General features: G+C 48.0%; 2 protein-coding genes across 2 annotated transcripts in view; one reads left to right on the top strand and one right to left on the bottom strand.

Annotated features, from left to right (window-relative positions):
* Positions 1-10,570, bottom strand: part of HTATSF1 (HIV-1 Tat specific factor 1) — a 22,030-nt gene extending 11,460 nt beyond the window's left edge. The window contains exons 1-6 of the mRNA XM_075573224.1: positions 10,249-10,570; positions 8,357-8,564; positions 4,630-4,677; positions 3,954-4,108; positions 671-834; positions 1-77 (exon numbers count right to left, since the gene is read on the bottom strand). The exon at positions 1-77 is cut by the window's left edge and continues 23 nt beyond it. Coding sequence (XP_075429339.1) covers positions 1-77; positions 671-834; positions 3,954-4,108; positions 4,630-4,677; positions 8,357-8,564; positions 10,249-10,416 — 820 coding nt within the window. The 5' untranslated portion in view covers positions 10,417-10,570. The remainder of the gene's footprint in view (positions 78-670; positions 835-3,953; positions 4,109-4,629; positions 4,678-8,356; positions 8,565-10,248) is intronic.
* Positions 10,571-10,692: 122 nt separating this feature from the next.
* LOC142467478 (uncharacterized) lies at positions 10,693-17,070 on the top strand. Its single transcript, XM_075573225.1, has 2 exons — positions 10,693-11,134; positions 16,144-17,070. The coding sequence occupies exons 1-2, from the start codon at positions 10,732-10,734 to the stop codon at positions 16,938-16,940; spliced, it is 1,200 nt and encodes a 399-aa protein (XP_075429340.1). The 5' UTR covers positions 10,693-10,731; the 3' UTR covers positions 16,941-17,070.

Raw genomic sequence — 17,070 nt, 5'->3', positions numbered from 1 at the left:
TGTTCCTAATTATCACAACCCGCTCAAACCGCTTTCGGGTATCGCTAGCTTTCTTCTCTGGCCTCCAGTCCAGTTGCCTATAGAGAAAAAGAATAATGCAACAGGTGTGAATAGCTGGATTTAACCCTTTGCAGCCAGGGGACCCTGAAATGCAACAAATAGGAAGGTATATTCAGAGTAACAAAAAGGATACACACAGAATATATATATCTCTAGAGCAGGAGTGGCCAACTCCAGTCCTCAAGAGCCACCAACAGGTCAGGTTTTCAGGATATCCCTGCTTCAGCACAGGTGGCTCAATCAGATTGAGCCACCTGTGCTGAAGCAGGGGTATCCTGAAAACCTGACCTGTTGGTGGCTTCAGGATATCCCTGCTTCAGCACAGGTGGCTCAGTCGCAGCTTCAGCACAGGTGGCTCAATCTGATTGAGCCACCTGTGCTGAAGCAGATACCCTGAAAACCTGACCTGTTTGTGGCCCTTGAGGACTGGAGCTGGCCACCCCTGCTCTAGATGTTTTGAAAGCGGGTAACCTATCAATCTTTAGCACAATGTTATAGATATCGTTTCTTTTCCTGCCATGCACGGAAAACGTCTCAATCCAGCGACTGCTTTACTATGACAATAGAAAGAAATGTAATCAGATCCGCCCAAAAACAGTATGCCACAAACTTTTGCTGTAAAGTTAACTTCTTCCTGTAGTCTTTGCATTTCTTCTTCTTTTTGGTGGCATCGTACTCCCCCTTGAGTTGAAACGTTGCATTTTCGACGCGCAGTTTGTGCCCTCTGATCTCATGATCATCGAGAAGCTTCAAAGCCAGATCTACAGATTCCCGCTGCAACGATACAAGAAGGTGGAGAGGGGAACATGGCGTTAAAAAGACCTCTCACAAATCAAAGGGTTTGGCCACCAAATCTAAACACCGCAGGCGCTCTCAATGAATTTAAGGGGCATTCATGCAAATCAGATTGGGAAAATGGAAACTCGATTGGCGTTGACGGCTTTCAAGTCAATGGCAGTTAATGCCGGTCAGGCTCCGATATGCCTTCTGAGCTTGGCGAATGCCCCCTGCTTAAATCCTTAGGGCCGTTCTATAGAGCATGCGGCTGTGCGTACATATGCGAACGCGCGTTCTGCATGCTTTCCGTGTATATAGAGCCGGGAGCTGCAGGTAAGTGTATATGCGTGTATATGTTGTGTAAGTGTAAGGGGAGTGCAAGTAAGATTTTTTTTAATTAAAAAAATTTTTGATCATTTTTGTGTGTGTGCGCGCACACACACACACACACACACACACACACACACACACACACACACACACACACACACACACACACACACACACACACACACACACACTAATTTCTTAATCTTCGCCGCTGTCTGTCGGCTCCCCTCTCCCTGCAGTGCGCGCGGCACATCTATAGAAAGGCTAACGTCAGCCAACTAAAAATCCGCGCGCCCGGCGTAGCACGCGCCCGGCACTATAGACCGTGCCTTATTCAACAAGGTCTGGGTGGGGCCTTATCGCATTTAAACGGCCATCCAAGTCAATAGGAGCGTTTGACCATTAGCAGTGCTACAAAGTAGAACAAGCAGCACTCCGCAGGTTATGCAAAAATGATAACATTTATTTGGTGGTTGGACATTTTGGTCTCAAACTCAGACCTTTGTCAAGAGGACATTAGCCGTGCCATCGGCCGCTTCAGACCTGATTAAATAAGACCCTTTGTTGTAAAGAAACAGAGAGCTATTGGCATTCTGGTTAAACTATTAGGGTTAAACCATTTATCTCCAGTTCTATCATCTCTACTACTCCAGATATTCTGCTAACCAAAGTGGCTGGATAAAGACTACATGCCTTTATAACATTACACAACCATCACACTGATACTCTAAGGCAGGGGTGGCCAACTCCAGTCCTCAAGGACCACCAACAGGTCAGGTTTTAAGGGTATCCCTGCTTCAGCACAGGTGGCTCAATCAGTGGCTCAGGCAAAGACTGAGCCACCTGTGCTAAAGCTAGGACTGATTAAGCCACATGTGCTGAAGCTGGGATATCCTTAAAACCCAACAGTGGCCCTTGAGGACAGGAGTTGGCCACGAAATTTATGGGGTTCCGTGAAGATCTACTTTTTTGCTCATGTACCGGGCTGAGTGCAGCAGTGACCAAGGAACACAAGAACTTCTTCCAATCTTGACATAAAGGGGCAGGGGTCAGGGGTCAGGCCATGCGATCGCTGCAAATAGCAATGAAAAAATCCTGGCGCCAGTGTCGGTGACAACCTATAGCCAGTCATTCTGGCAGTGAAAAAGTTAAGGGTGCCAACCTTTTGCAATTCTACCAAACAGATATTTTGTTTGTTGCGTTCAGTAAACCTTCTTCTTAACGCTAGACGTTAACTATATATATATATATATATATATATGTATTGTTTCGGACATTGCGCTACAGAGATATGTGCTTACAATGTCTACTCTGGAGGATAGAAAACAATTGGCTGCTATTTCACACATAGGAAATGCCATTTTAACGTAATGTCTATTGTAGGACTTTAAGGAAATGGTAAACAGGTGCTGAGCATTAGTAATGGACCAGGTATCCGGAAATTAGCCGGTCATATCTAAACTACCCGGAAATTACCCCGAAGCGGTCCAGGGCACTGGAACCCGGTGCCGGGTATTTCCGTTCTGCTCCGCTCCCTCGGTCCTCCTCTTGGAGAACGGCAGGAGGAGAGCAGCAGAAGAGACGCAGCTGGCGGCGGAGTGAGGAGGATAAGACGACACCCTGCAGCAGTCGGCAGCGATGGTAGAGGACAACGACATCCTGCAGCGGTCGGTAACCTGCAGCAGAGGGTGATGACTGTATCCTGCAGTCGTTAGAGGTGGGAGCAGAGGACCATCTGAGCAGAGCAGGAAGAGCAGGAGCGGCACTAGAGGACAGCCGGGAGGAGCTGCGCTGCAGCAGCTGCAGACAACAAAAGTCGGAAGACTTCCGGGTCAGACCGCGGGGGCGCGCTCCTCCCCGGCTCTCCTCTAGTGCCACTCCTGCTCCGCTCACATGGTCCTCTGCTCCCACCGCCACCAGGATGTCGTCGTCGTTGTCCTCCTCCTCTCCCACTACTTCCGGCTGCTGACCACTGCAGGATGTCATCGTGCTCCTCCCTCCGCTCCCTCTGTCGCCTGCTGCCGGTACTTCAAACCTACTTGGCTGGGTACCTTTTCTTTTTTCCCCAGTTACCCGGTACTTTTTTGACCCGGTCCATCACTCGTGAGCATTTTCAGAGTACAGTTTGCTTCTCTAAAACTTTTTGGGCACAATTTTAGAGTCAACATATGAATCAATTGTATGAAAATACTAGATGAGGGTAAGGATTCAACCACCACTTCTGTTACATACATGCTGAATATTTTTAAGAGCGTTTTGCTTTATTGGGCAAAATCCTTTTCCATCTTTAAGGCAGCAATACTACATTCCCCTTTGTTTTTTGTTTTTAAATATATATATATGTAAAGCATGTGACAATGTAGAATTCTACATTCTTACCCAAGATGGCAATCGTTTGGCGCTCCCATGGTGTGCCTAACGAATTGGCTGCTTCAGCCAGTGTAACTCAGCATATAAAATGTATTCTTATATTACGAAGGTAACATTATATATTACAGTTTGCAGCTCAAACTGCTGGGAATATTGGCAGCAAATGATCACAAACAGCAAAGTGTTGCAAAGATCTTGCACTGCTGGGGAGGTGGGCAAAAACCTGCTCTAGAAATCAAAGGATGCTTTAAAACTCATTAAACATGGCATTAAGAGTTGAATTTAAAAAACAAAATTACTAATATTATAGAACTGATTTATTAAAAAATAAATAAAAAACATACAAGGAAGTCACATGTTTTAAAAACAACAAAAGCTCAGGGATGACAGGTGTACAAAAACAACCTTGTACTGACCTTCAGATAACAGCACAAGCCGTCTCCTTTCAGGTTCCCTTGTCTATCTTTGTACAGCTTTATTTTATATTCCTCCGACACCGGATCTCGCATGATTATCCCACACTTCGACATAATCTGGACAAATTCATCGTTTGTTACATCAGGAGGAAGCCCTAAAAAGTGGTCAAAAGGAAATAAGTGAATTTGTAAATATTTATATCCTGAGAGGGAAAAAAGAAAAAAAGACCCCAGATTTTTCTTTAATTTGCATTTATTTATTTTTTTTACATTGGAACTAACGGGTCTTCCCGGAGCAGAACCGTGCTATTCTCAGCCCCGGGGATACCCCTGTCCCAGAGATACTTACCAGTGTAGATACCGGGTTTAAAATTCCCTCCTGCAAAAACAATATGACCGCCAAATCTCGTGGGATCCACGGGCCAATAGAAAGCCACATCATCGGTTGCCGATAACGGCAGCCATGTTGTTTCGTGTATCAGGAGAACTGGCATCTTCACTGGTAATTATTTCTTGATCCGGGGGTCCCAGGAGAAGACCCTCGTACGGTTCAGCTCCGGAGGACCCCAGCGGTTGGTGGGATTGCAGCTTTAAACATATTTACAACATAACATTTGCTGGGTCTGAAAATACAAAGGTGAAGAAATTAGAAACGAAAACTAGGAATTGAACTTACCGGCTACATAGACATTCGTGTTTCTCTGATCTTCTACATGAAACCACCCTGAAAAGAAAGCAACATTGGGACATTGTAAATTAGAAAATTAACACAGGAATAAGCAAAAATGTTGTCGTTCTGAGTAAGATCAAAGGTAACTAATAACACTGGCATATTTAATATGTTAAGACTAGGTGGTAGAAGCCTTACACATCTGACAAGGAACGAATATATCTATATATATATATATATATATATATATATATATCTATCTCTATATATCTATAATATATATACCACAATTAAGGTTATGGTGGGTAAAAAAAAGTGACAAAAACCCTCCACAGTAAAGCATATAGCAACTGTAAATATTACTGTATGTTCATTTGCATGTCTTAGACAGGTCTGCAACCCTGTCTTTCCCCATTATCGCCCAGCATACAGCGTTTCCAGTGCAGCAAGGGATTCTGGGAAATGATATGCAAATGAGCACACAGTGCACCTTTTGTCTCAAGCTCGTATTACCCACCATAACCTTAATAATTGTGGTGAATACCTAGTCTAGTCTCAAACCAGCATAGCCAGCAACCAACCTCACACATGATACCCATCAAGGTTGAAACATGTCTGTGAGTGGGTTTAATGACTTTGCATCTCATCCCAGCCTCTGTTTAAAAGCTGTGTCTGAAGCAGCATGCATTGGCTTGAGGATTTGCTTGTGTAATACGAGCTTGAGACAAAAGGTGGCACTGTGTGCTCATTTGCATGTCATTTCCCAGAATCCCTTGCTGCAGTGGAAACGCTGTGTGCTGGGCAATCACCCTGTCGCCAGCGACGTCGCCGAAAATTCAATTATAACTTTCGCGGGTGGCGACGTCATCCGTCGCTTCGCCGGCACAATAAGCGCGGCCTTGCTGTGCATGGAATGTCTTGTATATAATGTATAATCTTGCTCACTTAATGTTACAATGTATTTGTAACCATGTATCTGACATCATATCTCTGTGCCCAGGACATGCTTGAAAACAAGAGGTAACTCTCAAATGTATTACTTCCTGCTAAAACATTTTATAAATAAAATATGGAAAGGAGCCGGGTAAGTGCAGTAAAACCTAATCTAAGCTTCTGTTTACAAACATTTCCAAGACCATCTTTCTAAATTACATCGAACAATGGGGAACGCCCGAGCAATCCAAGCCGTTTTCTATTTTCTTAACCTAGAGTTGGGGCAGGGGTTCGCCGGAGCTGAACCCCATTAATCTGAGCTCCGGCAACGCCATGCTTCCCGAGATACCGGCAAACCCTTCGGATGCAAGTATCCCCTGCAAGTTTAAAGCTTCCACGTCATGTGGGCCAATAGGAAGCCGCAAAGAGTAACGTCATGGCTTCCTATCAACCCGCAGGGCACGGAAGCGGCCATTACGTGAACCCTGGTAGCCGAGCGTATAGCAACCGGCACCCACCACGGAGGTTTCTTCAGAAACAGGGGGTCCCTAGAGCTGAAATTAATGGGGTTCAGCTCCGGAGACCCCCTACTTCAATCATATGTAAAAAAAAAAAATAATAATAATAATGAACAGCTTGGCTTGCCTTTTAAAAAAAAAAATCTTTATTAGTTTTTTAATAATATGGAACATAAAAAAAATAATTAAAGATACATAGAATGAATATACTGTATATATATATATATATATATATATATATATATATATATATATATATATAATATTTAAACCACTGAATACCGTGCTGTCAAATAATCTAAAGTATATAATATGAATCTAACATGAAAAAAACTAAACTTATTAATAACTACTAAACTTCTACCCTCCCATAACCCTTCCCCCCTCACACAATAGCTCATATATAAATCGAAGAATTCTGTAAGAACATTAGACATTGCTACAAAATAAAATTAAAAAGACACCGTCTTCATATCTGAGACCTCTTCCTTTATATGGGGAAAAAAAAATCTAATTTTTCTAATCTATATACTATAACTCCCAGCATCATCTGGTCTCGTTATGTATTTCCAAATAAGACAAGAAAGGAAACCGCATATTCATACATTTAGAGTGTTTTTGTCGTATGGAAAAAGTAATGCACATATCTCCAAAGCTCTAGTCCAGGGGTGCGCAAACTGGGGGGCGCGGCGGCTGTAGAGGCCTAGCCCTCTTCCCCCAAGGCATTTAAATTAATGCAGGGGGATCGCGCGAGGCCTCTGCAACTTCGCTTACCTTGTCTTTGTCAACACAGCGTCATTAAGTTACGTTACGTTGGCATGGCAACGTGACCCGCGGCGTCATTTGCCGCCGGAGAGAAGGTAAGGGGGGGGGGGCGCGAGCAGGGAGGGAAGCAGGCAGGGGGGCGCAGCAGGGAAAGATTGTGCACCCTTGATCTAATCAACCAGCGTGTCATATTTGGTGCAGATACATTGTTCCAGTTAGAAGCAATGCACAATCTGGCAGCAAATAGTAAATATGTGATTAGAAAACTGGAGTTAGATTTAAGGACATCATTTTTATCCACATCTACTGCACCCAACAAAACCACTAAAGGATCCAACTGGAGACTAAAACCAGTAATTTCCTTTATGACGTCTACAACTTGTATCCAAAAGGGTTTGTATTTTAGAGCAAGACCACCATACATGAAAAAATGAACCTTCCATGGAACAGTTACGCCAACATCTCTCTGAGACTATAGGATAGATTTGTTTTAATCTGCGAGTACAAATGGATGAGGATGCTCTAAACCAGATTTCAGACCACGAGTATCAGAAATGGTATGCCCCACATCTCTTTCCCAAGCTGAAAAGTAGTTAGGTTGTATGTTACTATAGATGCCAATAAGTATATTGTAGATAGATGAAATAAGATTGCCTCTTTAAAAAAAAACCTATAACAACATATTACAGTAAATTAAGAGGGCTAACGGTTACTCAGATGTCAGACATTCCCTACAGTCTTTACGGAAGCCGCTATGCATAAGCCCCCGACAAACTTAAGGTAAAATATCTAATATTGCAATTGGGCCACAACTGATCCAACTATCAACAGCAATGCACTCCAGACTAGAAACCTTTCCACTGGACTCCTAGCTAGAACAGGTTTGTTTTGTTTCATTACCAATAAATATCCTTTTAACATGTAAATTATGCATATTACAGAAGCAATAAAAGCAGCCATTTACAAAAAAAAAAAAAAAATCTTTTTTTGTTTTAATATATGGAGCCTTTTATTAACCTTTATTGAAAACTAATTAGCTAAGCTGCCGATCTATTAGTTCTCCCACGATCGCAAAGATCCTGCTTCCCAGTGTTCACTAAATGGCCGCTTTTCAGTTTCAATCAATCAGTGAAAATCAGCAGCTACAATGTATTCTTATAGTACTAAAGGGAACATAATCTATTGTTACAGTTTGCAGCGCAAACAGCTGGGAGCATTGGCAACAAATGATCACAAACAGAAAAGCATTGCAAAGCTCTTGCACTGCTGGGGACGTGGGCTAAACCTTCTATAGAAATCAAAGATGCTCAGCATATTAAAACTCTCAAAAAATGGCATCAAGAGTTGAGTAAAAAAAATACTAAGTATTATCTAATACTACAGAACTGATTTATTTACAAAAAACACGTAGGATATTGCATGTTCCTTTAAAATTCGATACAGTACAAAAGCCATTGTAACTATGGGACTCATTGCAAGAAGAGGGTTCTACACAATGTTTGTCGCTATATCCTTACCCGGGTCTGGCTTTCTTTTTTCTCCCTTTGTCTTTGGTTCCCCTGGTTGAGATTGGGGTTCACCGTCTTCCTTCGGCTTCTTATCTTTTGTTGGCTTTGCATTTGGGGGTTGCTTATTGTCTGCAGATTTACCTGGATTAGAATCGTCTTTAGATTCTGTATCTACACCATAGTTTGCATGGTACAAAGCCAGGAAGTCATCCGTAATCTATTTGCAAAGGGGAAAAGAAAAAAAGTTGTAAAAAAACAAATAAAAATACAACCAATCAATTGTATACCTGATAATTAAGTTAAACAAATACAGTAGTAGGTATATTGTGAATCTCAGAACATTAATGACATAAAATAATTCATCATTTAATGACGCAGTGTCCCTAAATAATGTCAGTTCCATAAATAGTCAAGGTTAATAGAACGCAACTACGCTGCCTTCAAAAATGAAACCTTGCGAAGTCTAAGTAGATTTTGTATGGTAACGGTATTTACCCGATCTCTAGTAATAACCATGTCATACAAAGTTCTAGTACCCTTTTGTTTCTCCTAGAGAAGTGTAGATTCACCATCGGTTACGACAGTTCTTTATAAATGTTAAGCGGCGTCGCAGCAAAACAAATGCATTGCCGCCGTCGCGTGCACTTGTAGTAGAAGCGACACGACGCCTTGGTCGCGATTGCTGGAAGTCAGGTCAATTTTTCCAGCGACCGCAGTGTGACGTCAGCGTCGCGTCACTGGCACTATAAGCGCAGCCTAACAGATTTTTAAGACTTGCGGGTTTCAACTTCATATGTAATTTGTCTAGCTCTTGTAGGGCTATTTATATTATTAGTATTTAAAAAATATATTAAATAAATTTATTAAATAAATAAATAAATAAATATATATATATATATATATATATATATATATATATATATATATATAGTGACAGTAACCAAACTCCTACAGTACGGCAAAATCTCAAATAGTAACGATGACAAGCAAGGAAGACTCATTCCTCTTTTAAAATTGTATGAAAATTGAAAAGCACATCAGCTTGAATGTTATGACTTCTCTGAATGGGAAGGAATCACCGCTTTGAACAAAAAGCTAGGACAGGGAACCATTTCATTGTTGGAAGAGCTATAGGGCAAATGTAAAGGGGGCAATAGGGTAAATTGATGGGGGCAATAGGATAAATGCATGGTGTTAAATGGAAGGTGGCTGTAGTATAAAAGTAATCAGCACTAAATATTGTGCCAGTTCGCAAGATCATTTCTTAGATGTCAGACGGACTACAAAAAAGAACACCAAGCTGATTCAATTCTGATCTGCAGCAGAAACCGGCATGACTGAAATTATTGTTCTTTAACCCTTTCAGTGCTTTTGCAAATAGTTTGAGGCCCCGAGAGGGTTAAATAAGATCTCCAGAGTAACGAGTTCAGAGACAAATGGCATTGGTGCCTAAGGCTGCGCTTATATTGCCGGCGTGGCAAAACAAATGCATTGCCGCCGTCGCGTGCGCTTATAGTACAAGCGACGCGACGGCTTGGTCGCGATCGCTGGAAGTCAAGTCAATTTGATTTTTCCAGCAACAGCAACGTTATGTCGCCATCGCCGGCGACATAAGCACATATAGTGACGGCGACGCTGACGTCACGCTGCGGTCGCTGGAAAATTGACTTGACTTCCAGCGATCGCGACCAAGACGTCGCTCCGCTTCTACTATAAGCGCAGCCTAATAAAAACACAGACGAGATGACCATATTATACATATATATATATACACATACATATATTTTATAATGCTGAGATTAGAGCAAGAACATATATATATATATATATATATATATATATAGTTATGTATGTATGCTGTAATGACAGTGTGCAGTGAGTGAGCCGCTGCTGCCCCTCACCTTGGGGAACCAGGCCTTCCTGTCCGGGTCCCACTCATACACAGCGCCGTCCGAGGGGTCCTGGAAGGTGTGCGACTCCGGGCCGCCCCCCGCCCTGCTCTCCCCGTACAGCTGCTGCAGCCGCAGCTGCTCATAGAAGGCCTCATTGTCGCCCTTTCCCTCGCTCATCCCCACGGGGGGCGGGGGGGGGGCAAGGCGAACCCCGTGAAGGAGCGACTCGGGGGAGGAAGGGGACCGAGAACCCCGGCACGGGTATTATGAGAGGGGGTGGGGGACACACACACACACACGATTACTTTCTTTAGTGAACAGAGCGCATGCGCAGAAGCCACCTGTGCAATGCGCAGGCGCGTGACCCGAGCTGGCGTAAGCGCGTGACAAAATGGAACGCAAGTTATAAAACCGAGGGCGCATGCTCGTGACCCCTCAGTGGAGAGAGGGAGGGAGGGGTGGGGCGAGGCGAGGCATGCGCCGAGCGTCCACATGGCGTCTGCCACACTGCGCGCGACCAGCAAACAGCGCGCGACCAGCCTCCTGCGCGCGACCAACAAACAGCGCGCGCGACCAAATACTGCGCGCGACCAGCAAACAGCGCGTGAGGAAGCGCGACGGCGCGCCAGTATTTTGAGGAGAAATTATTATTTTTTTGTGTTCCCGCGACGGCCGTGTCCCACCTCCCTGCTGCCCAGGTCTTCCCTTTCTGGTAGTTTGTGCTGTGAAGTGCTAGTACTTTGTTTTTACAGCATGGATAATTCCACCATAGAAAAATTTATTTGTGAGATGTCTAAAAGAGAGCCTCTGTGGAACCGGCAGAACGTGCGTTACCACGACCGGAACCTGCACGACAAGTTGTGGCGGGAAATTACAACCACGTTGTCCATCTCCAGTAAGTCAATTATTGCGGCCGCGCGCACGCGCGAAACATGCACTATGCAATCGTGATGTTGCGCCCCGGCTGGGAGGTGGCGTGGCCGTGACGTCATTTGAGCTGGCCCTCATTGGCTGAACCACAGCGCGCTTGAGGAGGCGCGTCGGGGGGAGCGCCTTCACGTCACGCAGCTGGTTCGCCCTCATTGGGCAAACCGCTCATGTGACGCATCAGCGAGCAGACAAATCAAATTTGGTTGTCTCGCCAAGCAGGTAAGCGCCGCGCAGGTGCTCGCTCACGCTGGCCACACACATTGCATCAATGTCTTTCATCGCGGCCAGCGTGAGCGCACCCGCCTGCTCAGAAGGCTTGTGCTTTAGCCATAGGCTCGTCCAGGGTGGAAACAGGCGCGCTGGCGCTTCAGCGCTGCGCCCTGCTCGGCCGGGCGATCCCTGGCCGGCTAGGTGCACGAGCGTCTGTGGGCGCAACCACAACGCTCACATGACGCGCTTGCGAGCAGCAAAATCAATTTTGCTTGCTCGGCAAGCGGCTGAGCGCCAAGTAGGCGCGCCCACAGGCCACGTGCATTGTCGCAACGTGTCCAGCGTGAGCGGGCGCACCCGCTCAGCACCACCCTGGACGAGGCCATAGGCTAAGGCCCCGCTCCCTCCGTCAGCGCGCCCGCACTTAATGCAGGCATTGCGCTGAGAGCCACAGACCCGTATCTGTGGTCTGTAGGGAGTTGGAGGGGGAGCGGGGGGCGTGATTTGAGCGGGGGGGCGTGATTTGAGCAGGGGGGGCGTGGTTTGAACGGAGGGTCCGTCCGTTCGTACCCCCCTCCCCTCCTCCGGTGTGCAGGAGCCCGGAGGCCAGGCTCCCTCCTCCTGAATCAAACTGGTTAGCCTGCAAAAAAAAAAAAAACAGGCCGCCTCCCTACGAGCTCCTTCCCTGCTCCCCTGCTTACCTCCTCATTGGCTCACACGCGCACCACGTGCCGCGTCAACGCTCCAGAACACTTTCTTCTGGTAGCGCTGGCCGGCTGACGCGTCACAGCACGTAGTGAGCCACGGAGGGAGGAGGCAGCGGGGACCAACGGATTACAGGTAAGGGGCTGGTGGCGCACGCGGCCGCACGCACCAGCGGACGCAGCGGGACCAAGCCCTTAGGCTGCGGTCCCAGTGACTGCCACAGCGCACGCCTCGGCGTGCACTGTGCGCTCAAACACCGGCCCCCCAGTCACTCAGGGCTGAGTACATGCGTCGGCGTACATTCAGCAGCCGCGCTGTGCTGTAAGATTCCACACACTCAAAAAAATTGTGTGTGGAACTTGTGACGGAGCCGTGGCCACGCCCCCGCCGGCGCTTCAGTCAATGAGGGTGAACCAGCCACGTGAGGTCATGGCCACGCCCAAGCAAAAACCCAAACACGCCCCCTCCCGTCGTAACCTCTCCCTCTCTCCTGAGACCGCAGATTGCGGTTAGCGCTGTGCACGCGCCCCCCCCCCCCCCCCCGCCGGGCGCATGTGTCACAGTCATGACTGGGACCGCATCCTTAGGCTGAGGCCCCACTGCACGCACCTGCACATCCGCCTTGCGACCTGGCGGCGCGTGCAGAGCGCTATACCGTGATCTGCGGTCGGCAGGCAGCGTTATGAAGCCACACCACGTGACGCGTCGCTGCTCGGGATCACAAACTGGTTGTAGCCCCTGCCAGCTGACGCGTCACAGTGTGTAGTGAGCCAGGGAGCGAGGAGGGACTGGGGACAGCCAGGGAGCTGGTAAGGGGCTGGTGAGAGGCGCGTGCATGGCGTGTCTTAGGCTGCAGTCCCAGTAACTGCCACAGCGCATGCCTCGGCGTGCGCTGTGCGTGTAAGCACCGCCCCTCAATGGGGGAGGGCCCAGTACTCAACTTCCCGCTGAAGGTGCAGCTGCGCCGTACTGCCAGGTTTTTTACAACTCAATGAAATTGAGTTTAGACCTTGCGACGGAGGCATGGCCACGCCCCCGCCGGCGGTTTACCCAATGAGGGGAAACCAGCCGCGTGACGTGATGGCCACGCCCCTTGCAAATCCCCGACCACACCCCCTCCCAAGCTCCCTCTCTCCTAAAAAGTCCGCAGCTAGCGCTGTGCACGCACCACACCCCCCCCCCCCCGCCGCCGGGCGCGCGTGTCACAGTGATGACTGGGACCGCAGCCTTACCATGGCAAAATGCATGCTATATGATATAACGTAGCAAAAACAACAGGAAGGCTAAGGCCCCTCTCACACAGCACGCTACATGACGTGCGTGTGGGCGTTCGTGTCTGATTCCTGGCGGCCAATGGTAATAATAATAATAATAGCATGTTCCTGTATAGCGCTGTTAGTTGTACGCAGCTCTTTACAGAGACATTTTGCATGCACAGGTCCCTGCTCTGTGGAGCTTACAATCTATGGGTTTTTTTTTGGGTGCCTGGGGCACAGGGAGGTAAAGTGACTTGCCCAAGGTCACAAGGAGCCGACTCTGGGAAGTGAACCAGGTTTCCCTGCAACAATCTCAGTGTCAGTCAGTGTCTTTACTCACTGAGCCACTCCCTCTCTCAACTACCATTGGCTGCAAAGTGCGGTGTCAACGTGGCTGCAAAGTGCGGTGTCAACGTGGCTGCAAAGTGCGGTGTCAACGTGGCTGCAAAGTGCGGGAGTCTTTTCAATCTGTGATCTCCGGCTGCAGCAGCGTGATGTCAATTTCAGCAGCCAATCAATGTCCAGGCGAGACTCGGCAGTGGGAACGAGGGACGGAGGACCCCCCCTCAGTATATGATCCCCTCTGTGCAGTGGGTTTCGGGGCAGATCTATGCTGGCTCTTGTCCCTGCAGCGGGTGCTGCAGTAGCCAGCGGGGACCTGGCCTTAGGCTAGGATTATGGTCGTGTGGATTATGGTCGCAAACGAGGGCACCGCCGTGCGCACGCCTGCAGCCCAAGCGATTTGTAAAATTGGCTGCAGGAGTTTGTAGACGCGATGCATGGGGGTGGCGGATACGTCCCGAAACTGGTTCGCCCGCTATTGCTGAACCAGCTCACGTGCGCTGACGTCACGCGTCAGCCGCCTGAAAATACAACATTTGTTGTATTTTCAAACTGCTACCGCGTCAACACGCCTCTTCGCCGGCAGGCGCAGGCACTGGGGTAACTTGCATAGCCCACTACAGAAAGAATGCTTGCAGGCGCGCAGCGACGCCGGCACCATAATCTCAGCCAGAGGCTGAGATTATACTGCATGCTTGTGCGATCGCATGACATCATGCACGCGAAACATGCACTGCATGCAACAGGAATCGGGAGGCGTGACGGAGGCGTGGCTGGGACATCACGTGAGCGGTTCGCCCTCATTGGCTGAACCGTTTCACGTGACGCGGACGTTGCTTGGAAAGACAAAATATTTTGGTCGAACCAGCTCCATGACGTCGTGGCCGCGCCCCCAGGCGAGCGCGCACCTAGCCCAGTCGAGCAGCGCGCCCGCTCCATGCCTGGCTGCAGCCTTAGGATATAGTGCAAGCACGTGCCTGTTGCTTGAGCGATATACTGTATGGACTTTGATTTTTGCGTGACGGGGAGGCGTGGCCATGACATCACCAGACTGGTTCACCCTGGTTGGTTGAAATGCCCACGTGAGGCGGCCATTGCGCGAAAATTAAAAAAAATGTCGGTTCGAAATGCTTCATCGCCCGCACTATGGCCGGCCTCATAAAGGTGCTGCATGTTGATCGCGCGTGCCCTGGCCGCAGCCTTACATTATGTTAAATGTTTCATGGCAGAATGTTTGTGCTATGGCCTTAGGCTCAGATTATATTGCGCGCCCGTCACTCAAGCAATTTTCTGCACATACCGTTTCAGACGATAGGGAGGCGTGGCTATGACATCACGAAGCGGGTTCGCTGTGATTGGCTGAACCGCTCACGTGACCCGGCCGTTGCTTGAAAGCTCGCGCATTAGGGATGGCCTATAAGGCTGCGGTCCCAGTACAGCCTGTGCGCACGGCGCGGCGTGCACTGTGCGTGCACTGTGCCCCTCAATGGGGCTGGGCCCACTACGCACCGCCACGCAGACGGTGCAGTCGCGCCGTGCTGCAGGGTTTTTCCCAACTCAATAAAATTGAGTTTACTCCTAGCGACGGAGGTGTGGCCACGCCCCCACCGGCGGTTCACCCAATGAGGGCGAACCAGCTGCGTGACGTAATGGCAACGCCCCCGCAAACCCCCGCCCCCTTCCGTCGCAAGATTCTCCTCACAGACCGCAGATCACTGTTAGCGCTGTTACACGCGCTGCCCCCCGCCGGGCGCGCGTGTCACAGACATTACTGGGACCGCAGCCTAAGGCTACGGCCCCGCTACCTGCTCTGCACGTATGCCTGCAAGGCTGGCGGCACGTGCAACCACATTCCCCAGTCTGGAGTGAGCTGCAGGGGAAAAGACAGGGGGGCGGGGGTGGCGTGACGGGGGTGCGGCCGTGACATCACCCGGCAGGTTCGCCCTCATTGGCTTAACTGCCGGGGGCGTGGCCTAGCGCTCCGTCGCCCGTGTCCATCTCAATTTTCGGGTCTGAAAGAAAAGCTTGCCTTGCCTTGCAGCGGGCCCGGCCTCATTGAGAGGCGGCTCTTGTCCCCGCAGCGCCCGCCATAGCGAGTTTGCAGCAGCCGGTGGAGACCAAGCCTAAGGCCGAGCGGCATCTTGAACATGTAGGGGAGACAAAAGAGAAGCAGAGGAGACAGGGAGGCGTGGCCGTGAGCGGTGACGCGGTCGTCGCCTGCCCAAAACAAATTCCTCTGTCTCCTCTCCAGTCTGCCGCCCTGCAGCTCCAGGCGGCGCGCACGTCGCTCAAGGTATGTTTACCTCAATTGGATTACAGCCTTTTGTTTTTGCGCCGCACGGTGTCACACTATGCGACACTGCCGGCGTTTTTTGGTATAATCACGGCCTTCAGCAAATGGGTTGAATGCAAATTGCTTTACCGTTTGATGTTAACCTGTGTGTTATGTTTTATTTTTTAGCTTACTCAGCAAAAGGCAAGTGGAAGAATTTAAGAGATAATTACCGCAGAGAACTTAAGAAAATCCAAACTCCACGCTCAGGGGACGCAGGTGCAAGTGTGTACGAAAACACATCTTCATGGCGGTTCTTCAAGATGATGGAGTTTCTCAAAGACCAAATGATGCCTGGAACAACGGTGTCAAATCTCAAACTAGCTGATAAAACGGTGTCAAATCTCAAACTAGCTGATAAAACGGTGTCAAATCTGGAACTGCCTGCAAAAACGGTGTCAAATCTGGAACTGCCTGCAAAAACGGTGTCAAATCTGGAACTGCCTGCAAAAACGGTGTCAAATCTGGAACTGCCTGCAAAAACGGTGTCAAATCTGGAACTGCCTGCAAAAACGTTCTCAAATCTGGAACTGCCTGCAAAAACGGTGTCAATTCTGGAATTGTCTGCAAAAACGGTGTCAATTCTGCAACTGCCTGCAAAAATGGTCTCAAATCTGGAATTTAAGCAAAGTGCAGAAGGCGCATCTGGAGATGTTACATTAGATGCATTGTGTGAGACTGCAACATGCCCAGAGCCACAACCCAAAAAAATGAAGATGTCCAACGAATTAAAAAAACAATTGATTTCTATAGAAAAATTCGAAGTGAGTAATGCATTTAAAGACAATGCAGATGAAGAGTTAGATTTCTTTAAAAGCCTAATTCCATATATTAAAAACTTGAACCCTATCAAAAAATTAATGGTACGGCAAGACATTCAAACTGTTGTGTTGAAGGCGTTACATGAAAATAAAAAAAATAGTTAAGAACAACTTGTTATTGTATATTGAGTTTGTAACGTTTAACCTTTCCTTCCTGTTAAAAAAATTATTTTATATTGAGTTTACCATGTTTTCCCATTCAATCTGGTAATAAATTTCTTACTGTTTCACACCA

This window comes from Ascaphus truei, chromosome 16 (assembly GCF_040206685.1).
Source record: "Ascaphus truei isolate aAscTru1 chromosome 16, aAscTru1.hap1, whole genome shotgun sequence".
NCBI classification, from domain to species: domain Eukaryota; kingdom Metazoa; phylum Chordata; class Amphibia; order Anura; family Ascaphidae; genus Ascaphus; species Ascaphus truei.
Note: the sequence above shows the minus strand (reverse complement) of the source record. Positions and strands in the feature narration are given on the sequence as shown.